A 25,180-nucleotide genomic window follows, 5' to 3' on the forward strand; every position below is an offset into this window, starting at 1 on the left:
TACATTCAATATTGGTTATAATGTTTGGAATATAGCTCCGCCTACACGAATCTTTGAATTTGAATACAGGAAAATCTGGATTTGATCTTTACAGTTAAAGAGATAACAACATGAGCAGTCGTGCTCTTGGAATAAATATTTGAATATTTAAGTCAGTAGGTGGCATGGCTTTCAACGTTAATAACAGTCTGTATGATAATTTAGTTGAGCCTATATTGACCTGTGGCGCTGCCATGAGGGGCACAAAACAGTTTAACTGTATTAACGCAGTTTAAAACCATGCCTGCAGATCTTTCCTGGGTGTCGGTTATAAAACATCTAATTTAGCACTCAGAGGAGAGGTGGGTTGGGCAGGCCCTTTTGTAAGCAACAAAATGGAAATACTTAAACGTATGGCAGACTCCAGACTGCCAAGTGTCATTATGCAATGGTCTCGACAGTTTAAAGATCTTGGGTTAACTCTACCTGTAAAACTTACTTTCTAAATTACAACCTCCAGTTCATGACATTTGTAACTTGACAGCGCATAAATTATCTTGTGAGTGGATTTAATCTCTTGATGTTCAAAAATGGTTTAGCCAATAATGGAATGACCGTTGAATACAAATAAACTACGAACGTATAGACGTTTCAAAAGTTGTCTGATGGCTGAAGCATACATTACTCAGTTAATCCCCAGATGCCATCGCAGTGCTCTGGTAAACTGTAGTTCTGGTAAACTGTAGTTCTGGTAAACTGTAGTTCTGTCCCTTAGAAGTCGAACGTTACAGGATCACTCGACCCAAGGCAACGCTGGAACATAGGTTGTGTAAGTTATGGGACTACCATCAGTGACCATATACGGTCTCTGCTACCATTCAGTGGAGGATGAGATTCATTTCCTGATCAGTTGCCTCTTCTATTCAGACTTACGTTACAGTTTTCTCATGGAGCTGAATCAGCTTTCTTCTGATGTCTCGCTGCTGCTTGCCTTCCACCAGACTGTGTTCATGCTGCAACACACGACATCCGTTAAACCTTTGGCCGCTCTTGTTAACCGCATGTACAGGAAGGCATTACATATCTCATAGTACAGGGGAGGGATGGGGGTGGGCCGGGGTGGTGGGTGTGAGGACAGATGGGTGAGTGTGTGGGTGAGTTTCACGCAATCATGTGTGCAAGAATTGTGATGTATCTGCAATATATATCTTATTTAACTGAAACGATTAACTGTGATATAACGAAGGACGTAGCTGCCTCCCTTGTGAAATCTCTGATATTCTCTCAATTAGAAGAAGAATTATTTGATTATTATATGGTAATATTCGGTGCATAATGACGGTTAAAATATACATCTCTCTCTCTCTCTCTCTCTGTGTGTGTGTGTGTGTGTGTGTGTGTGTGTGTGTGTGTGTGTGTGTGTGTGTGTGTGTGACCATATGGCAAATGACCGGATGCTATGTAATATGTTTTAACCGTGTGATTATGTACAGAATATTAGCGTAAGACACGGTAATAAAATATTTCTTCTTCTTCTTTTTCTTCTTCTAATTGAGAGAATTGAGAGAAGAGCGTTGTCTGTCGTATGTACACGTTGCAGTAAACATGGAATATTATCTTAAATGCCGCGTTCAATCCCATCTCACTCATCAGTTGAGTGCAAACTTTCCGTCGCACGTGCCCGATGTGCTCACCCTTTGGCCTTCCAGAAACCTGTGATTGTGGGTTTGAATTCCCTTCCTGATATGATTGCGGAGCTAGGTTACCACTATATCGTGGCTGGTTGTTGCTTTACGCCGCACTCCGCAATATTCCAGCTATCTGGCGGCGGGCTGTAAATCACACAGTCTGGAATAGAAATTCACTGATCAACAGCATGAGCACCGATCTACGCACCTGGGATGCGATGACATGATTTGGTCCAGCAAGTCGGCAAGAATGACCACCTGATCCCACGGTGTCCTATAATTAGGGATATTAGTACAGGTATATAATTGCAAATGAAGATTCTTCCTTCGGGATTAAGGGTTAGAATTGTTCCCCAGCAATCTAGCTGACCGGTTCATGGTTTGTAACTGTACTCTGACTTGGTGCTCAGTTATAGGGCTCACGATTTCCATTCACGGGGCACTGTTATCCAGCTGGAATGGTGCCAAGACCTTAAACAACAATTACATTTTATGAATTCATTTCGTGGGCCCGGGATAGTATTCTTTATGGTCTTAAACTACATGTATCTCACGAGTTAATGCTCTTCAAGATTCACTACGTCGGACGGCATTTGGTTTAACAGTGAATTGATTGATATACTACAAAAGATCGTCTGCTATCGCCGAGAATGTTATACAAGTTTTCATGTGGCGCGTATTAAAACACCAACAAGGTCGTATGTTTCTTAAAGCTTCAAGTAGCTCTAAATAATCTTAAGCAGGAGCGGCTTTGACACTCTATTCCGACTCAATCTTCGACAATTGATTAAGTACATTTGGCCACTCACCCGTACGGTAATTTTCTTCCAACAGGTAGACGGCTCTTCCATTGTCCTCCCTATTGTGACACATCACCTAACAAGACGTTACGAATGAAATAATTTGTTGACTGATGTGTCAGCTTGGGAATAGTTTATTCATAAGGCCATGGATGTCAATGTCACGCCCAAGTGTAAACATTATGTATACACGAAGAACTTAATTCTGGCAGTCGAAAAGTAGCCGACTGTAAATAATGTCCGTCAAGTTAATTGAACAGCCAGAGTCGAGTCGCGTGCTTGCCAACTAAACTGTTTGCAAACTGGCGGTGCTTAGGTGCGGATTACCTTGCTCGATAAGGTATGCGCGGTAGTTGTGAAGTATACGCCCATGTACCTGGTCTAAATGATTTTGCCAATAAGCAATGGAGAAATGGCTAAACATGACGTGACGCTTCACGAAAAACATACTTCTTCTCACCAAGATCGTCTGGTCCAGAACAGGTTACTTGCAGCAGACGACCGATATGACAAAGAGGCGCTGATTGAATTTATTGGAAATGCGTCGAAGCCCAAAACTGCCAAAAGTATTCGCGAGAAAAGCGAAGAACTAACAGGCTGGTTACACAGTTCCAAAGTGTTGCTACGGAAACCGGAAAAAGACTCAGTGAATTCTAAAGGAAAAGATGGACCGCGGGAATTTCTGAGTTGGAGAGATTCACGATTGAAACTTACACCAAACCCCAGAGAAAATTATGTGTTCAAACATTATCAAGACATAAGGTATTACATGAAACAATATCGCGAGGAGAATTCCACAATCGATAACGCATCGCCTCAGCCCCCCAAACGAGTGAGTGCGTTCCACCACCCGGGCTTTTACAACGTGGCTCCTCAACCAAGTCGAGAATATTCCAGTTGCCATTTGTTGTCAAAATTAGCCCAGTCCTCACAAAATGGAACTTTTCAATACACGAGACGGGACAGTCAAAAGTTAGATAAAACTAATTTATATAAACTGGCTCCAACTACCGCACGTGCTGATTCAGCATCTTCCAGTGAAAATGAGACAAAAGGAAATACTATTCCAAGGAATACATCGGCGACTGGTACAAGATCTAAACCATCTACAACGGCAGGTAAAACTCCCACGAAAGTAAGCGTTCCAACGCCTCACAATGCGATATCCAGTGTCCAAAGCAAGCTATCAGGTTCCAACTTACCAGGGTAAGTGTTTAGCTTGAATAAACGACAACCAGAGCAGAATGTGTTAACGTGTGACACTGACGGCTGGCGTCCCCAATTATCCAGTTATACCATATTTCTACATGTTAACACAGACACACACACACATACACACACACACACACACACACACACACACATATCTCACTTATTGTTGTGTGTTAACTTGTTTGTAAGACACAGCTTATAGTTTTGTGGTATAGGTATAGCCTCACTGAACTGCCAGTTTTGCCTGGGAATACCCCAGTAGTAGTGTAATGACAGTCCTGTGTGCTGTGTGAGATTGTTGATCTAGATGTTTGATTTGGAATGTGACCTCATTAAAGCGGGGTTCTGACAAGGTCTCCATTGGGCAATAATACTCAAGCATATCATCGAACCTAATCTACCCATGTCAGGAAATATGTCCATAGATATCATTTATGTCGGCCCAAGTAGAAACAGATAAAGAGGTTAAAAATCAAGGTTAATGCTGGAACAAGCCCTTACTTTGAACTATGTAACTATGGGTCCAAAGGAACTCCAGTTACTAATTTCAAAAGTTCTTCAGGGAAGTATGAAAGTCTGTTGAAGAAATGAATTAGTTACTTTAATTAAATGACCTTTAAGTTTCTTTTCTTGAATTTTGCGCAAGAATTTTCTTGTGTGTCCTATGTATTTATAGCATCCATTCTATACCTTTGGACTTATTGAACACATATTTGTGCATACTGAGAACCCAGTTGGATGTGATTTGTGTTCATTGTGCTGTTTATGTGCTATTCCTGTAACTCTGTTCATCCTGGTGTTTCATTTCACGTGTAGTGATGATTCGGTTTCTGAAATTAACTTTGCTTGGCCCTTCCATGTCATAGTTTCAGTGAGGTAATGTAAGCCTCCTGTGATCATTGGTCATATAGTTGTATTGCTTCAATGTTTTCACCACTTGTTTGACAACAACATTAAGAGTCTGTTGAAACACAATGAAGACCTTGTGCATCCATAATAATAGGCCTCATTCTTCATCCCCACATCTTCTAGAATGCCATTCAAAGAAGATTTAATGTTTTAAGGTTTTGCCTGTGTTGAAGATTAGAGAAAATAGGGAAAAGTTCACATTCAGATATGACTTAGATTTATCTGTGATTTTAATCTAAGTGCCATTTGCAAGCTATTAAAACAGAGCTGAAAAAAAGTGAAAGTATTTTTTTTGTTCAGAATTAAGATTTTTGTGAGTTTTTGATCCAGAAGTATTATAACTTTGTACATCAATATTGAATTTGTTGCAGTGATGTAAAACTAAACACTTAAGCCTTTTCCACATATTTGGTTCTATTATCAGTGAAATATAAGTATAAATTTTATACTTTACATTGATGATTAGGTTTGACTGTTGAAGCATGAGTTGAAGTATTCTTCTCAAATTTGGTCATAAATTTGACATTTGCTTAGGGTCAAGTATCCATACAGATGTAGATAAATCATTAAATCTGTGTATAAATCAGTATTTTCATATCACCACTGAAGTCAGCAGTCAACAGTACCAATTTCGTATTGTGATGCAGATCTTCAAATACTCACTGCTCATGTAGATATGGGTTAGAGCTGATGTTCAGCAACTCATGCTTGCCTTACGAGCAACTAGCAGGATAGTGTTGTCTGGCAATCTGACTTCACTGAATTAAGTCTTTTTATTTGAAACTTGTAGATTGATGCTTATGATGTCAATCACTTGATTGTCTGGTCCTGATTTGGATAATTACAGACTGCTGCTATCTGGCTCTAATATTGTTGACGGTGGGTACAGGCAGCCAATCTACATAAAATATGCAGAATAATATTTGTTATATAATATTCATAATTGTTTTAATATATGCAAACAGAAGGATAAGACAGTGGTGGTATAACAACTAATTGGAACATTTTGACTGAATTTTGCTATTACAGGTAAACACATATAAGATGATCCATGACCTGACAAATGACCCCAATTTGCATACTTGGGAACGCCCCACAGAACAATCCACTTGAAACAAGAGGGAGACAGGTTGTCTGATAAATGTCGAGAAGTTCATTCCCCCACCCCCCCACCCCCCACCCCCAGTGCGTTTCACGCATGAATTGTTATAGCACACTCCATTTGGGAACAGGTACAATCCCAACGAATTGAATCAACACAATATACTGAGCAAATATGTTTAGGACCACCGATCCATTTCACAAAGCAAATGATATTTTCCTGGGTTTTTTTTTAACAAAATTGTTGAATATCTAAAATGCTTGTCAATCATCTATTTGTCTTCGTCTTAAGTAAAGGTTAGCGTGGAATATCAGTATCTTATGCCTGAAATTGCTGTCTTATCATTCGAAGGAATATGCGGTGTTGTTTTAATGGGTAAAGTTGACTTTTCGTCTGCTAAATATTAAATAGATAATAACTACATATAGTTAATTGTGTTTCATTTAACTTTTTAATATGTTAAAAGTTATCTGTTACTGAATGGTGGTGGCTAAATCAGAGTAGCAAGGGGGAAATATTTTTATCCCATAATTTTGTTCCTATTTCTCTGTACGGGCTGATTTTCGTCCATAATTCCACTGGTGATCAACCAGGAAGACATGTCTTACATCAGTAGCAGTGTTGATTTCATGTCACGCTTAGCATGTATTGCACGTGCATAATCATCAACCTGCCTGTAGCAGCCAAGTGTACTCGCCCAATTCGTTGTACCGCCTCTCTTGTCACAAATGCGTTTAGTGCGCAGGATCATCTAATATGTGTCTAGCAGTACATATGGAGCCTCTGTAGTGGTGAAAAACACCCAAAAGAGATTCGCCTCCCTTACTGTTAGTACAACATGAATTCAATTCGACAATGTTAAACCCAGCAGTAAAACTACTCTCCATACAGCACCTCTTATCAGTGAAATACAACCTACCATAACATTAGTGGTCAATGAAACATTATGAATTGGGGAAATGTTTACTTCCATTTTGGTAAGTTTTACAGACATTGGCTGCAGATATATGGACCGAATATCATCCTCTACAGTGGTTCAGATAATAAATTTGTTTGCGAATACTCAGTAGATTTGAAAAGCATCTGTAGCACTGTGAATAATGACATGATCTTGGTACAGAGCCCTTTCAGAATCCACTCATGAAAGCTGATATTAAATACCTTTCAATCTGTCAACCTTCTTTCAGACGTAACTATATTGGCTGTTCATATATCTGTCAAATGCTGAATGGTTATTGTGATGTGTTATCAAATCAGGCCATTATGGACGTAGCCACCTGCAAACTTACACTTATTACACCATCTGTTAGTGCCACAACTTGAAACTTTGTAACTGATTGACGAGACAAGTGCTATACACACAAGGAAGATAGTAACTGAAAGGGGTATAAAGGTTAACCTCACTTACAGCTGGTAAATACAGGCTGTGTTCACTAACCCTTGTCAAGCTGGTATTGTCTTCTGTAGTACCTTGCTGCAGGACAAGTATTTCACTGACCAGAATTTGTTCATAAATTGGGTTAAATGATGGGTATTATGTGAAAGTGTTTATATCTAGAACACAAAAACATAGTATTATGTTAGAAATAAAGAACAATGTTAACATTATCATCCAGATTCCATGGCAATTCCTGGTGAATAACAGGTGTTTTGTGCTGTTTAGTTACAGAAGACCGAACCATGAAAGTCCAATTTGGAACTGATCTTTAGCAACCCATGCTTGTCCTAAGAATCGACTAGCAGGATTGGGTGGTCACACTTGCTGACTCGCCTGTTATGTGTCATACTATTCCAGTTGTGTAGATCAGTGCTCATGCTGTTGATCTCTGGGATGTCTAACCCAGACTTAAGTATTTATAGCCTGCTGTCATATCACTGGAATATTGCTTTAAAATGAAGTTGGTTACAGGATAGTATTCTTCTGACATTAAAACTCCTTGTTCCTAATAGTCTGAATATGTCTGAAGTGATGGTATGACTAAAGCAAAATACCTGGAAATGAATTGAAATGTATTCACACCGAGGACTGATGAAAACTCAAAGTTTACAAATTGACAGCCATAGGGAAATCCTGTTGGTAAAAAATTGCTGTTTTATGTTTTTCATTTACATGTTGTGGTGGGTATGAAGGGCCCTTTGGATATATACCTCATCCTTCATTGCATTTATTGATTGAGCACATTGTCAAGTTATCTGAATACTTCTTTGATATTGTTTCATAATAGTGTAGAATGCCTGGGCTAAAGCACAAAATAAGGATTTGAGGTATTTATATCAGTTGCAGTATATTTTGTAATCTGAGCAGTGTGGGCCAGTAACTAATCATATTAGCTTGATCATGCATGCAAGTTTTGAGGCTGTGAAGGCTGAATCCTATCACGCTCAGTTTGTTCAATATCCTGGTATCAAGTGCTGGTGTAGAGAAGGCAATAATCTATCAAGGACCTCTTGTGACATTAAGCCACTTCCCTCTTGCATGTGAAAGAATCATTTGCAAGAGACAAGTGTCATTCAGACAGCATATTTCTTTCACAGATACCCGAGCTAATGTTGACTGATTTGGGACAGATTTCAGAATGTTGTGGGACCTGGCAATGGTATTGCACTGTTACATAGAAATTTGTTGATGTGTCTCCCTTTTCTCACTGTAAGCATGGTAAGATATTCAACAAGTCTTGATTGTCACAGATTGTTTCATTTGTGGTACAGCTGTGCTGTCCTACCACGATGTGACTTTCTGTTTCAGATTAGGTTCTGGCGAGCGAGTGAGTATGGTTTTTGTCAGCCTTTTGCAATATTCCAGCAATATCACAGCAAGGGACACCAGAAGTTCAAGAAGTACACACAGTGTACCCTTGGTAGGAATCGAACCCAGGCCTTTTGAATGATGAGCAAGTGCCTTAACAACTAGGCTACCCGACCACCCCATAGATCTGTGGTACATTCCTAAATCATGTATATAGGGTGCATGTTATTTTAGTATACTGGGAAATTGTGGTTTGTTCTTTCCAAGATAATATCACAATATTATTTTTGATAATGCCTTTTTATCTGGTGATAGCAATTTTCCTCATGTGCTTTAATGTTTCACATTAGCCAAACACCTATGAAGTGTTTCTGTAATTCCAAGGGCCGATATGTCTAATGAGGCACTATTTTCAATACTAAGCTGGTAGGTCAGAAATTTGTTATTCATCCAAAGATTTTCGGTTCCTTTCAAAAGGTATAAAACATTGTTTGTCACCGGAAGTACCACGGCCTCGCAAAGTGCTGTGACCCATACTTTAGTACTTATACGCCCAGTTGATGGATAACTGAGGTCCGATTATTGATCTGCAGCTGATTCTGAGTGATCACAAGCACTAGGTATTGGAAGTTCAAAGTATATCACAAATACTGTGATATACAAGGCGGTGTGTTGTGTATCACACTTACAGCCACCCACCTCTTGTAGTATTTGTTACCAATAAAAGCCAATATTGTAGATAGCCAAGAGCATTTGGAATGATCCTTTTTTATCAAATTACCATTACACAAGGACAGAAACCTTTCAAACTTTCCCACCAGACAACAGGACCAGACAACTGGTAGCCTAGATCCATTTTCGGCCATGGGACCCGTGCCAGTTGTTATTTATCAGAGGGGTTCACAAAGTTTGCTGTCTAGACAGTTGTTAGCTAAGATACATAGCGTTCACTACATGAATGCTATGCCGCATCTACATAGGCGGCAATGGTGGAAATCCTTTGTCGCACTTTCATGCACTCGTTATGACTAGTGCGCACAAAAAACCTATATGAATGGCTTCTCGGATAATCACTCGGATATGAGCGGCGCTATTTTGAATCACGTGACGCGAAGGGATTCCCTCCCTAAAATAGGGAATTCCAAGGGCCTATATGTCTTGTGAGGCACTATTTTCAATACTAAGCTGGTAATCACATGACGCGAAGGGATTCCCTCCCTAAAACAGTAACACATGTACACATGTTCCACACCTTGCTGTTTGTTTTGCAACAAATTTTCATACATTCTTGAAAAATTAAAAGGATTGTGTGGAGACTTTTGTTTCCAATATAGACTGAGTGACTGACCCTGCTCTTTTTCACTTAGTCCAATCGTTTCCATAAAAACCAGTCAAATAAAAAAGCAAAAAGTCTGCAAATAGCAAAAGGCACCACTTTAGACTCTGATCCATATTTATTTATTCCAATTTATGCTGAAAAGTAATAACCAATTTTAGAGCTATGCTCCAGAAATGAAATGATGACGGACAGACGCTTGAAAAAAAAAACATCAGCGAGAAAACACCAGGTCATGTATACTCATGGAAAATCCCCTAAGCCTAAAAGGGTGAAGTTAAGGATGCGGAAAACAAGGGTTCTGCATCAAAGGCTACTGTCAAAGATTGTTATCAAAAGTAGTCCTTATATATTTGGGATTTAAACATTTTTATCCCTCGCAACGCGATTTTCAGGGGTATTAAACTGGATTCCGTCCATGCGTCTATACACTTTTGTCGTTCTCTATTCTTTCACCAAAACTGGCACCTAGATAGACCTGGAGGTGTACTGGTTTTGATAGCCTTGGATTTCTGAAAAAAATGTTTTGGCGTTTTCATGGCAGCAAGTTTGTCTTCGACTGAAAACTGTGGCCGTGTTCTTTTCCAGAGCAGAACTCTAAATCCGTTCACTGTTTCCTCACATTTTTTTGTACATAGGTATATGTGAATTTGTGCCTATGAGTAGTGCTGGATACAAAATATGTTTCTGATAATTTTGTGTGTGTGTAAGCGTGCGTGCATGCGTGCATGCGTGCGTGTTTTTCCATGGCAACTGAAGTTGGTGGTATTGCTCCTTCCTGGAGCAGAACATAAAATACTTTCAATACTTTCCTTCCACTTTGCTATATACACGCCAAAACATGTCAAATAAACATAACTCGTTGACATATTCATGAAGACTAGAATTGCCAGTGCTTCGAAAGCAAACGAAATCATAACCTTTGATTCAGGATAGACTTCATGTACAATGTCATATACTTATCATTGCTAAAGTTCTCAATACTAGTTAATAAAATTTGCACCTTGAAAAACATACTTTTCTGTTCTAATACTGCATTGATAATTTGGAATCCTGCTATTTATGCTGTCAAAAGAAAGAGGTACTGTCATATTTGCAAATGGAATTTCTTCAACTGACCGAACAATTAAAGCCTTCTGTCCAGTGGTGTGTGAACAAGAGTTAAATATGATATTTGGCATTGTGAAGTAATTTGAATGACCCTAACCTTTTAACAATTAATTCCTAGATGTATCCACCTTATGTTAGCATTTGTATATGTTTGACATTCTGAACTGAGACTTCATTGAAGTGTATAAGTGACTTAAAGGTCACATGCAACGTAAAACACAACTTTGCAGATTCTGGTACCTTTCGGTATGCATTTACCGAAACAAATCATAAAAAATACCAATTCAACCTATAAAGTTGAAAAAAAAACGCGATGAAAAAAAGCCCGCGAAATCTGAGTTCAAACGTTTCACTAAATTCCCCCCAGCGCTGGGGGGAAAACTGGTTTCAACAGCTGTGCTGCGCTGTGCCGGTGACGCATGCGAAGTGAATAGGTTCGCGGAGCTCGAAACAGTATGCATGCCCAGCGTCTGAGGTTGTGAGCAGTAGTCTAATCTTGGTTGTGTACACAAACAAGTAAATAATCTACTCCTTACGTAAAAAAACTTGTTGATTGTGGTAAGCAGTCTCTGTCACAGAGAAAGCTCAGTGTCTGGTTTAATCACACCTATATGTCTGCCTGCCTGTCTGCTAAAGACAATATGCAATACACAGTTTCAATCATTGACCACGTGCAGTTTGAACTCAACACCTATCAGACTATACGACATAAAGAAAATAATTTGATTTATGACTCGTGCACCCGAGTCCCGTGTCTGCCACATTATGTAATTAGGCACGTGTGATACACATGACATGTTTTTATGTCTGTGGGTTGCAGACATACATTCATTTATTTCGGATGACTGGATCTGACTGAAACTGGTGCAAACTCTTGTCAGTTTCAAGTCCTGCTTTGTACTTGGACGAATGACAGATTCCAGCCACGCTGTAGTTTACCATCTCTACTGACATGATTTTTAATTGGATCGAGCGCAAATTCAGGGAACATGTATTTTCCAAACCCAACATCTCTCTGTACATTATTCATGGATAACGACTTCTTTTAGTGTATATGATTTTGTTTGACAACAGTATATGAATCCATACTGAAACGACGCATCAAGTACACAAAAAGAAGTTGTTGTCCATACAGAATCTTTCTTTCTTGTGACTGGCTATACTTCTAAAATGCCCATCAAACGGATCATCTTTCTGTACACACAATGTACCCTCAGCATATCAGCAAATGAAACAGCCAATCGGAAACTGTCGTCACACTTGAGTGCATATCCACCCGGTATGACTGGGTTCGGTCACCCCTAGGCTTCGTTTCGGGGGAAGTAAGTCCAAGTACAAAATATTGCACTTTTGAATCGCGATTGTACGCTTATAATTTTGTTTATTTGTTTTTTTAAAGCGGCAATGTATATTATATGTCATGAATAAGTGATAAATGCGTTTTAATTATGTTTGATTTTTTGGTTGCATGTGTCCTTTAAGAAATGAAAACCTTTTTCATCAATGATATATGAACAAGAGTTTAAATGTGATATTTGCCTTTGTGCTGTAATTTGAATGATCCTTCCCCGTTTAACAATTGCTTCTTAGATGTATCCACTTGTTTTGGTATTTGTTTATAATTGAAACATAAGAAACACTGTTTTGCTACTTATTTGCTAATATGGAAAAGAAGCGATGTGCAGCAAGGATTGAAGCTGGGTGCTTGAAACCTAACACAACATGGAAATATTAAAAGTGATATTCAAGGCAGTAGAAATGTGAATTGTGGAATGTTAAAGTTTTTTTTTTTGTTTTGTATTTATTTTTTTATGCATATAAATGGAGTTTAGAGATAATTAATTTGTTAACTCATTAATTATTTAGTTCGTACATTCAATATGTCTTATTAGTAAACTATGTTTTGTAGCCAAACTTTTAGGAGTAGTACAGAAACACAAATGCACCGTCAAGGTGGCAGCAATGATCCAGTATGATGAATATTGTAGAAAGCATTGAAAACTCCTAAACAATTCTTTTCAAAACAGTTGTTGAAAGGGCTGGATGGTCAGTCAGTCTTGATTTGGAACGAAAGTCTCCGCACAATCCTTTTAATTATCTAAAGATGTATGAAAATTTGTTATAAGCAAGCACCGAGGTGTGGGACACGTGTTACTATTTTAGGGAGGGAATCCCTTCGCGTCACGTGATTTAAAATGGCGCCGCTCATGCGATTGATCGCCTGAGATGTTTGATGGCTTGCAAACATATATTTTGGAATATTTTGATAACGAAACTAGGGTGCACATGTAGGTATAAGTACAAAGAAGCCATTCATATAAGTTTTTCAAGCGCAATAGTCGTAACGAGTGCACGAAAGTGCGACAAAGGATTTCCACCATTGCGGCCTATGTACGTGCAGCATAGTGTTCATGTAGTGAACGCTGTGTATCTTAGCTAGACAGTTGTCTACTTCCATTTTTGTGGAAGTCACAGTGGCTGAACAAATTAGACGACTGACTTTGTGTGCTGGTGAGAAGGTGCATGACTTTTACTAGTTTTAGTGTTGGTCCTAGGTGGGGGCTCATTTTAAAAAAAAGTAGAATTTATGCTTTACTTAAAAATTGTAATCCCAAATATATAACTATTAAATCTGTCTGCAATCTACATCTCCAACTGGGTTTGATTTTTGTGATAACAGAAAAACACCTTTCACAGTAAGCAGTGAAAGTGAAATACATCCTACATGTACTAGCAGATGACATTTTATTGCCTTTAAGCTTCAGGAAATGATGAATTTCCATTATGAAACATCAGAAGCAGTAGTGTTATCCATATGGGCATGCACACTGAGTTGACCAGGTTCTCTGTTGCAATTATGTGAGTTTTTCCATGCCAGAGTGAACAAAAAAAGCTCCAATGAGCATTTTGGGGAAATTAAAATACCAGTATCAGTATCTTTGCAAGTGAAAGTGCACACATGGAGATCCATCCTGTCAAAAAAGAACATTTAATTGATGAACATAAGCAGTTTCACATAAAAAAAACAGGTAGGAAGTAATGTTCCTTCTGTGTATTTTTTTCACGATAGCAAAAAGGGATTTTGAATAGCAAATTTGCAACCTTAAAGCATGAATTTCAAATTCTGTCTTCATTTTTTAGGCATAAGAACATTGCTGTCAGTACAGTCACCTTCATCTACTGTTCCAGTTGTCAGCAACATACACGTTACATGTATGCAAATCGTAACATTCGGTACAGTTACAAGCGAGATGATCATGCTGTTGATCACTGGATTGCCTGGTCCACACACAATTATGCTCTGACAGCAGTCATATGGCTGGAATGTTGCTGATGTTGTGTTAAACAAAAAAAACAACCAAAGCCAAATACAACTTTGTTAGCATGAATTGTGAAAGTTTGTTTTCCATCTTGGGTATTTTATTGATATTTCATGACAATAGGCCAGAACATCCCCACTGAACTGTCTAGATGAACCCCTGTAGGTGTTGAGCCGTCATGTGACCTAACCAGTATTTCTTTATTACAAACCAGCCATTTAGCAAACACTGTGGCCTGTCATGCAAGACCCTCAGGCTGTGAGGGGGTTCATGCATGTCAGAGCGTGCGTCAATATCAGATTGTCAGTTAATCAAAATTCTTTTGAATGAATCAGAGACAGACTAGTGTTTATCAATGTTGTTGAACTGACAGGTTTTAGGGAGCTGTGCATTGTCCTTTGAGACAGTAAACACTGGTATATTTATCTCATATGTATGTCACTCTGACAGAGAGTTCATGGCTGATCATGTCTGTCTGTGAATGAGTCTGACATAATTTTGCTGTTGTCTTGTTGACAATGTAGTTGTATTTTGTCAATAGTGGTACTGGTAAACAGGTATTATGTAGACTTGACCTTCATGATTCATAAGTATTTTGTTGATCAATTCACTGATTCCACAAAGTTCAAAAGCCATTATTTTTTATATATTTCAAATTTTAATACATTCATGTTTTAGCCTACTTCATGTGTCATGGAAAGGAAAAAAAGTTCCAAATTTATTTACACATGAAGTACTTGAGTAATCAATCATTATACGTTTATACATAACACACGAAGTATCACCAACAGTATACATTAATAGCAGTTCTTCTTTGTCAGTAACTGGACATACCAAAGCAACTCAACTCCTCCTCCCAAAATACATGTTTAAGTGCACATATAGATATATGCATCTGTGTGTATAGATATAAACCAAGACATAATGTTTTGCAAATACCATAACTGTAGATGAATATTGTTTTTATTGTGTGGTCTTATGAATGTTGGTATGTTGAAACAGCTTAACTGAACTTAACTGAACTTAATTCCTGTGGATTTTATGAAAATATTTTAAAGTCCTCTTAGTAGTGTTAATGTTAGATGGAATGGGTTGGGTACTACACTGCTATTGTTTCAGTGAAACAAGCAATCTGTCAACTTTTGCACTGGAATTATTTCTTCAAGAAACTTTTTACTTATCTCTGGTAATGATGACCAGGAGTTTTGGTGTTGGCACAATCACAGCTGTTGACAAGGCTTCATGTGTTCACAGCCAGTAACATTCAAGCATTAAGTAGCAAGTCTGGACTAGAAAAGCCAGTGATTTCTTGGGAGTTTTTTTTAACACTGTAGTTATGTTGTGAGAATGGATCATAAAGCAGTGGTGGGTGGACCAGACAATACATGCATCAATGTTGATAATAATATCCTGCATTGTTGGGGTAATGTTAGTAACCATTAACCATACTGGACCATAAACAGACATTATGGAGACCAGACAATCAAGTGATTGATATGTAACAATGACCAACATTGACTGGGTAATAATAAAAAAAATTAAATGTCTTTTGAACACATTTTTTTTAGAAAGTGACGAGGACAGTAGAATTTTTTTTTTTAAATTTATAGCAAAAAATGTGATGAGGGAGGAACACATTTTTGTTTCTCTCTGAAATACATGTACAGCTTTGGAAGTTTAGCACATGTTAATGACTTGTAGATTCAGTCACTCACACTTGCAGACACACAGACTTATGGACAAATGGATGATCGGGATGCGGCCAACTCAAAAATATTATTTTTAAATGGCAGTAAAAAATTAACAAAAGTGATGTGCTGATGCCTGAGAAACTTTTTACATTTTTATGTAGCCTCTTGCCACCTGTATGAAATGGACTATGTGGAACATCTTTCTTTTTGTTCTCTACAGCACAAACGGGATCCCTGTGAAGTCTGAAGTTTTACCCACAGGGTCAAGGACACTGGACACCCTGGCATGTGTTGCTGCCCAAGAAGGACAGGTAACCCCGCCAGTCATGGCTGCTTCCACACAAGCCTTTTGTGATACTGTAGATATAAATGGTCAGAGGTAGCTCACTCGAACCAAACTTCAAAAGTGATGGTGTGACGTGATGCATTGTTCATCATCTGACTGTTTCTTTGTCATCTGGAAGTTTGCCTCAGAGAGCTATATAAAATATATACCCACAGGAAGATGTTTATGCATGAGGATATATTTATGGCTGAAAACCATTGTTGTTATAGCACATTGATTCTTACTTAAAAACGAAAGAAGTCAGGATGATGAATATGAACGTCTCATAGATGTTATGAATTTTGACGTAACTTTAACCAGGATATGACATTTCTGAAAAATAGCAGCAAACTTGAATAACGTCCAGCTCACTACCCACAAGCAAGAACAACATTCAAATCACAAGCCCCACTTGAATACCATCTACCTCACAGACAACAAAGAAGAATAACATCACAAGTAAACCTATAAAGTCCAGCTCACAGCAGCACATGACATCACAAGCAAACCTATAAAGTCCAGCTCACAGCAGCACATGACATCACAAGCAAACCTATAAAGTCCAGCTCACAGCAGCACATGACATCACAAGCAAACCTATAAAGTCCAGCTCACAGCAGCACATGACATCACAAGCAAACCTATAAAGTCCAGCTCACAGCAGCACATGACATCACAAGCAAACCTGTAAAGTCCAGCTCACAGCAGCACATGACATCACAAGCAAACCTGTAACATTCATCTCACCAGCAGCAGACATGTAACATCACAGCATAATTGTAATGTCCATCTGATTTGTAACTAGTGAGCTACAATGCCTTGGTGTGTTTGCTTTGGTGTGGGTCAATAGATGTTGACCTTTCCGAAATTTGTGCTTGTAGTTAGAATTATGTCATATTTAGCGCATACACATATGGTCAAGGTTTGTGCTTCCAATGAGTCAGTGTTTGGTTAAATTCCAAACTCTCTCACATAGTTTATCAGTGCATAAATTCTTTTGAAGCTGTTTTTTATATTGTAGGCAAACTATTTTTTAAACCAACAAAACTTCCGTGACTGGTATAATTCCAGAAAAGCAAACAGTGTTTCCATTGACTTTACTGCAACATGATTTATATGAATGTTTCAGATAACTGTTGTAGACATTGATGACATAATGTTTATTTTCCCACAGCCATTCCTATGTACATGCCATGTTTTATGATTTCTGGATGTCAGTTACTGAGGTTTAGTGTGTGTTGTCAACAGGCTGTGTAATTTATACCAGCCATGTCCGTTTTTGATTACTTGATGTCTCTTACTGATATGTAGTGTGCGTTGTCCCCCAGCCAGATGTGGAGGAGGCTGAGAAGGCTACAGCAGCTTCGGAGGCGAGCGAGGCCATTAGTATTGGTAAGCTCTCTACGACGTGCTTGGGAGCCACCACCACCGTCAAGCAGTCTCCAAAACTAGAGGCATCATGCACGTATCACATCTTCCCCTCTGAGTCTGTCCTGACTCACAAGGGAACCATAGTGAGCAGTAGTAGCACAATGATGTGGAACCCACAGAAATCAGCGTTTGAACGGAAGCCTGTTAAAGGAAATGAAAAGGATGCTGGCATGAACGCCCCATTTAAACAACCGCGGTCCAATGTTAAATTGTCTTCTACAAGAGGTGAAAAACATATGAATCGGTCTAAGAGAAAGAATGGGAAAGATGAGTTTCCTCCTTTGGCAGCAGGTAAAATGGCTAAAGGAAGTGCAGTGAGAGAACACACATTAGCACTTATGGAAATAAAAGGTGAAACTTCTGATGCTGAAAAGGAACCAGTGTTAAAAGTTCAGAGTCTGAGTTCTCGGGGAAGGAGTCACAGCACTGTGAGTTATGGAGAGTTACATGGACGCAAGAAATCACGTAAAATGCGCACACCTACCCAAAAGTATTGCTGCTCCCCTACTGATGAGGGCGAGGTTCGACACGGTTCAGCAGGGCTGGTGGATCAACTCCAGTTGTGTGTGGCAGAAGGCCTTGAGGAAGGGATGACCGCAGACGGATTTGTGCCATACCATAACTACTGGAATCACAACATTCCTCAACATGTAATAGCGTCGAGCAGAACAAAAAAGTGGTGTGTAGATGCAGATCATAATCTGAAGCATCTTGCGGAGATGGTTTTGGCAGACCCTCCGTCTCTCATGGCAGAGCTTGAGCATGGGTCTGGACAACAGCTTCAAGGACCTTCAATAGCATCTGGGGTAAACCGAGTTGAGATTTGTTGTGGAGGAGTCATCAGTGTTGAAACCGTGTTGATTTTGCCTAACTTCTCACCCACTGTTTATTTTGATGTGTTCAGCACTTGTTGAATTACATTGTGAACTAGTTAAATTTTGGTTTGTTTTCAGCTTCTTGTATTTGTGGCCAGATTTATTGATAATAAAAGTGATAATGATATTATGATTAAAGTTAATAAAGTTTTTTATGTAGGAGGTAGTAAAAATCATCAAAAATTGATCGAAAGAAGGATTTAAGAATAATTATCTATTGTAGAAAACATATTTCCGATTAATCCAAATTTTAATATTTCAGTTTAGCACTCTTGATATGAAAGAGGTAATTAACCTTTGACGAATATTCCCCAACAAACATCCGCCCAACACCACAGAGCATAGAGCTGTGCGCATTGTAACATTTTGACAATTTTTCCTGTGTTTAATTACAATTCCAGGTGGAAGGGAGATAACTCTATGCAAAATTTAGTGATGGCCACGAAAAGATTTGCCTCACATTCAGATAAATAAGTTTTAACAAAATGTCAAATGTAGTACCAGTGAATATTAAGGGGAATTACACCTTGACAACTACAAACAGTTCAACATTAACATTGAGGTGTTTGGTAAGATAAATACGTTGTTCACTGTTCCTTTGGGGCCCAAGGGTTAATGAACCCTCGATATTTGCTTATGTTCCCTGAGCCCTTCTGGTATTGTTTGAAATGGACAGGTGTTTACCACTGTCGTATTTCCTTATGATAATGCTATACTGTTGCTCTTTACACAGTATTCATGAATTCACCTATATCAGATGTTTAACCAACGATTCTGAATTTGGCAGGTGTTTGCATCCAGATCTGGAGATCTGCCACCCAAGTTATAACCTGACTTTCTAGGCATGTTCTGCATCTGATTTTTACAAATGATAAGTGCCGAATGTATGTGTGAAAAGAATTTCCCTCTAAACTAATGCACCAATTAGCTACATCTGTCATGAAATGACTATTATTATGACTGTATTTATTGATATGAGGCTAGTTACTCTGGGTCCTTTATGGGGAAATGGTGAGTTTGAAAAGAATTCCATGTGTGACTAGGATATGTTAGTTTTGTTATTACTTGTTTAATTGGAACACCTGGGGTTATTCACAGATTTGCAACAATCCATTCATACATGTAATCAGAAATCATTTGAAATCTACTAGGTATATAAGTTATAAACGGATGTTAAGGTAATCATCATTGTATACAAGTTAACCTACAGTAACTGAACTAAACTTTACCAGTTTGTGTGAGGGTATACCTTTCATGAAACAGCAATGTCTGGTGATTATAAGTCCAACCTATGTTTGGTCAACCCGTATTAAATAATGCCTCAAGAAAATGTTGTGGATCCGATTACCCTACTGACCCATGAATTCTTTTGCCAAGTCATTTTTTTTAAGTGATATGAATCAGGAAGCTTTCAGATATTAGCAAGCTTGACTGAATAAACAAATACACATTGATAAATGTGTTACTTGTTTGTACTTTACTTTAGAATGTTAAATTCCACTCACTTACTTCCCCTAAATTTAAAAGAAGTGTAATCGGAGCCACATTATATTTATATGGCCTAATATGATTGTCATGTTGTGTAACATTTTGCATGAATTACTAATTTGTTTGCTGCAACATATTTTCATTGAAATTTCTTGACATCATGCACTAATACGACATACTAACATGTTACATTGTGTATTTGGTGTGTTATTCATTACACTTGCAAAGTACCATGTGTTTTTGTTGATTAAGTTCTCAAACAGGCAGAAGTAACATAATAATGTTAAACATGGTAACTGGAATTTGTTCTTTTTCACTTTTTCTCAGATTTGAAGTTAAGTTATAGAATATTTTGAAATGGTGAAATGTGAGACTGTAGATTGATTTTTGTTGTCCATTTTCTTTGTCTGTCAGCCAACCATAATAGAGTCAAATTAGAGCCAGAACGATTCATTTTGATTTTACTCAGTATAGTTATACAGCTTACCATTGTTCTCCCCCCCCCCCCCCCCCACCCCCCAAATGGTGGAACCAATTGGCTAAACTGCATGTTGGACATAACAAGCCATGCCAACATTGTACAACATTGTTTACAACCTTGGGTGGCTTGAATGTGATCTAGTATTAAGACTTGCTTTAGCTACAGTGGTCATCATCCCAATTTACAGGTTGTTGCCACAGATATCAAACTTTGGATTGTCAGTTAATGCTCAATTATGTTTATCAGCAACTGATCATCAGAATGTTGCTCAAATCAACACTGGACAACAAGGAAATCTGAGTAGATTAGTAAACATAAAAATATTTTGTGAAGAATGTAGGTATGAGAACCATAATCTTCAAATGATATGATCATGAAAATCTTCTGTTCTATTACTTATTTTCATTTCAGTTGAAGAAATGTATGATTTTATGCTATTCCTGTTGTAAGATGTGGTATAACATTGTATTTCAGATGTGGTTTGATACAAATGGCCGGGCGTATGTCAGCCTGGCAACTCGCTATGACCCTGTAACAAAGTAGTTAGACAACAGGTATCATTCTTCCTTCAAACTGTCACTAACTCCTGTCCTTACTGAATGTTTCTGCTAACTGTGCCTGTATCCATGTTACTGCTTCCATGGCAACACAAGATCAGGGGATGGGGTGGGGGGGGTGGTTATGTTGGTCCTCGTTAGCCTTATGATCCTTGGTAACGTGGATGAATATCAGTGTAGGCGCATGGTATGGATCAGTGCAGAGGACTTCAGTCACCGAATTGTATGAACTAGACTTCATCATTTATATCACTTCACCAAATTGTGGTGGTAGTTTTACAGGGTGTGGCATTGTCACTGACTGGGTTCATATTTACAAATCAGCCTCCACATTACGGGGGAAATGGGCCGTAAGAAACATCCTCCTCCATGTCTCCAAAGACTCCAGCTACACCAGCTCCATGATCTGTTCCCATGGTTACTGTAATCAGTAATTAACTGCTTGTTGAATTCCATTAGCCAATTTGATTGCTGTGTTACGCCATGCCCCAGACTAACCAGAATCATAAAGCCTATGTCTTTGTTGATAACAACCGGTCGTTTATTACACAGAGTCACATTTTAGTGTAGCTTGCTAACTACAGAAACTCCAAAAGCCTTGCTCTATGCAATAAGGCCTAAGAACATGTTGTGGTTCGGATTACTTGACCAACTCTTGAATTCTAGTGCTGACCTATGTTTTTTAAGTGAGGTGAATAAATAAGCTTTTAGATACCATTATTCTCTCCCAGCAAGAACATGCATTGGTCATTCTGAGAAAGTGGACATGATGGCTGCAAGCTTGATTGAATAAACAATTGCACATTTTAAAGTTTCAGTAGTTTGCATTTTACTTCTAAAATCTTCTGTAAAAAGCAAAAAAATTCTACCTACATACACTAAATTAAATTTACAGAAGTGTAATTGGAACCACAACATTTTATATTTTTGGCCTAACAAGACGTTGTTGCCCTTAAAGGGTATACTTCATTACTGACTCACGAACATTTAGAATGCCAGTCAAACAATCAACCAAACTGAAACAATAAACCATCTTCATCGTGATGCAGGCAATGTCAACAACATTGTTGCCAGCCCCACTGATTATGCTGTTATTAGAAGAAATTCCTCATGTAAAACTGACTTGCAAATGAAAGCCCTCAGGGAAGCTTTTGATGAACAGGATATTTTCAATCTATTAATTCCAGCAGTAGCAGGCTAAATAGGTTCTCCTTTGTCAAAGGTGCTAATATGTGATCATGAAAACAAAGGCAGAGGATCTAGGGGTCAGTGTAAGTTTGAACAAATTTAGGATTGAGTCATTTAACCTGTCCTACATGTAATCTGAAGCTCTGGGCCTCTTTTCACAAAGCACTACGGTGATCATAAGTCACTAAAGTAACCTTAGTACTATGTTAGAGAATGGGAGTTTAAGCTAGCCTTAGTAAAGGTTGCTTCATGAAAAGAGCCCTTGGTCAATAACCTAAGTGTTTTCTATTAACTGGTCCATGATTCCTTTCCAATCACAGCATGTCACTAACGTTATTGTTTTGTATGTGCATGAATTAACAGACCTGTCCCTGTCTTGTGCAACTGTTCTTGAAACTGCCATTTGCGGCTTTTAGCCAAGAACAAATGTCATTCAGAATGAAATAATGATGACTCTCAATTTGCTGTGGGTCACATGTGTTTGATTTTTCTGAAGTCAGTACGTACTCGCTCCAAATAACAGTTTATAAGATTACAAAGTATCTTTTTTTAATGTTTCAGTCAAGATTCACACAAATAGTGAAACTCATCAATGTTTCATTACTACCTCCAAGCATCGTGGAGATTAATAATACTGAGCAAAGCACATGAATCCTGATTCATGTACCAATTTATTATTTATACCATTTTGTGGATGATGACATCATGTTCTGTTTGACAATGTGTGAGCTGTCAATTCTAAACTATCTTTCATACATGTATACATGGGTTGGTATCATTTCCTACTTTAACTGAAGCATGCTATTCATGTCAGTAAGAGTTTTTTGTGACAATATTAATTATTAGATAGTAAGGGGTATTCACATTTTTTACATGTAAGTTAACATGACTTTATGTATCATGTTTATGAACACTTTTAGAGTGTAAAAGCAACGTATTACAGCTTCATTTTTTGCACATACTTGTATGCTAGCTGTTCTCTCAGTGACTCATAAGCCACCAGTTTTTCTTGAGTCCCAAGTTATAGCTTTTGCAGTCATTTATGGATTGTCTCCCTTTCCAGGCGACCTTGACCCCAAGAACACTTGACGGCCTGTCATGGAGGGAGAAGCTTGAAGTTCTTCGACAGATCAACAAACCTCCTGAAAGGATAAAGCGGCGGCCACTTCGACTTACATTCTACAAGGCTCATGCAGAGTGTGAAATGATTGGTTGTCGAGATCCCTGGTCACATGACCAAGTCTCGCATCAGCGTAGAATGAAACATTTAATTGAGCAAGCAAAGCTTAAATGTCCAGTTCGACCTGCAGAGAACTTTGTATCTTCCAAATCCAAATACTGGATAACTGATCCTGAAACAGGTTTAGATGTTCATTTGAATATTTCCTGTCCAAGGTTTTCCTTCAGCAAACATGACACTGGATGCCAACCAAACACACCCAGAGATGACGTATTATGTGACAATGATGCTGACTTAAACAAAATTGATTATCGACTGGTCCGCAACCCTGAGAAGGCAGCAATTGGGCTGCCACTCATGAACTGGGAATCATCTTTGCATCAGTGTTCTTCCCCGGGACACATTCACAGATCGCAGACTTCCATCTTCCCTGAATGAGGATAGTTTTCTGCAGTTTTTAGCAATATTCTAGCTATGACACTGCAGGGAACATTAGTAATCGACTTCCTCCATTGTGCATATGTGGGGACCTGAACCCTGGTCCACCTTGTGGTGAGTTAACTCTCACGAAAGGACCACCCAAAGGTTCCTCAACCAGAATGGAACTGCAAGAGATTTTTCCACTTGTGAAAGAGGAAACATCTTGATTGTGTGAGCTTAAGTTTGTCAGTGGAGGACTCCAGAAAATGTTTCAACATCGGGAGCATGTACTCCTTATGTGTTCAATACAGGAGTATTGTAAGAACGTAAAGCACATTAGGGTAATCTTATGTTTCATTTGATATGTACCCCACAACATTGCCACTCTTGTGTAAACAGGTCAATAAACAATAACACAATGCTTCCTCAGACAAATAGGTCTGTAAATAATTCTGAGATGCTCACCATTGATGTGGTGTGTATCTGGTATGTTTTCTAAATCATTTTGTACCGTATCACGCGTATTTATTATCCATACATACACCGCGTATTGGCCCCTATCAGGAGCCCTGTCTGTGTACCAGTGTGCCCATGCTGCTGTGCAACTCCGTTAAGGATCCTCTAGTTAAAAGTTAGCAGTACCATCTGACCCTGATCTCAGGTGTCAGTTGTTGACAGTGGTTGCTCCGCTGGATTGGGATATCTCTTGGTATAAGGAGGGGCCTGGTAGGATGTTTACACCAATAATGTATTTTGAAAATGGATATGTACGGCAGTGTGTGACACTGCCAGTGGTAGTCTTTCATACATGCATCTGGCTGTTAGTCCCTTTTACACATTCTTCTTCTATGTGTTTGAATAAATGTTTTTTTCCAGTAAAATGAGTAGTTAATGATATGTATGGCACATCTGGTATCATTAAATAGTCAGCCAATAATCTTTATTTATTTTGGTTGATTTTGATTCCACACATTACTAAATTTATGCAAATACAATTGAAATCTAAAAAAGATCAAAGACACCCTCAGTGCACTGTCCCATGTTTATAGAGTGATGTGGAATTTCTTAGACAAGGTTGTATACTGAGTCCCTTTCTATTTTCATTATTAGAATAAAAGAATAAGCAATTTACATTAAGAATTACTGCACACAAGTACAACTATATGTTGTGTTATTTGCAAGTTATAAATTGCAAATATATTACTGTCAAGTACAACTGAAGCTCATAATGGAACTAAGGTTGGTACATTATTTTACCACTGTAAATTAACAGTGTATTAGGGGTAGCCTAGTAGTTAAAGTGTTCGCCCGTCACGCCCAAGACCTGGGACAACATGTAAAG

At 38.4% G+C, this 25,180-nt stretch overlaps 1 protein-coding gene across 1 annotated transcript; it reads left to right on the top strand.

Moving 5' to 3' along the window:
- The first annotated feature begins 2,742 nt into the window (after nt 1–2,742).
- On the top strand, nt 2,743–24,719 carry LOC137272195 (uncharacterized). The gene is made up of 5 exons (XM_067804547.1): nt 2,743–3,673; nt 16,114–16,204; nt 17,547–18,455; nt 20,968–21,047; nt 23,302–24,719. The coding sequence occupies exons 1-4, from the start codon at nt 2,853–2,855 to the stop codon at nt 21,034–21,036; spliced, it is 1,890 nt and encodes a 629-aa protein (XP_067660648.1). The 5' UTR covers nt 2,743–2,852; the 3' UTR covers nt 21,037–21,047; nt 23,302–24,719.
- Nucleotides 24,720–25,180: the final 461 nt, after the last annotated feature.

Source organism: Haliotis asinina, chromosome 2 (genome assembly GCF_037392515.1).
Source record: "Haliotis asinina isolate JCU_RB_2024 chromosome 2, JCU_Hal_asi_v2, whole genome shotgun sequence".
Classification (NCBI taxonomy): Eukaryota; Metazoa; Mollusca; class Gastropoda; order Lepetellida; family Haliotidae; genus Haliotis; species Haliotis asinina.

Excerpts from the sequence above, each read along its gene's own strand:
- LOC137272195 (XM_067804547.1), top strand. The coding sequence starts at position 2,853 with ATGATTTTGCCAATAAGCAATGGAGAAATGGCTAAACATGACGTGACG. Across the intron at positions 3,674-16,113 it reads TCAGGTTCCAACTTACCAGG|CACAAACGGGATCCCTGTGA; the intron begins GTAAGTGTTTAG and ends TGTTCTCTACAG. Across the intron at positions 16,205-17,546 it reads TTGCTGCCCAAGAAGGACAG|CCAGATGTGGAGGAGGCTGA; the intron begins GTAACCCCGCCA and ends GTTGTCCCCCAG.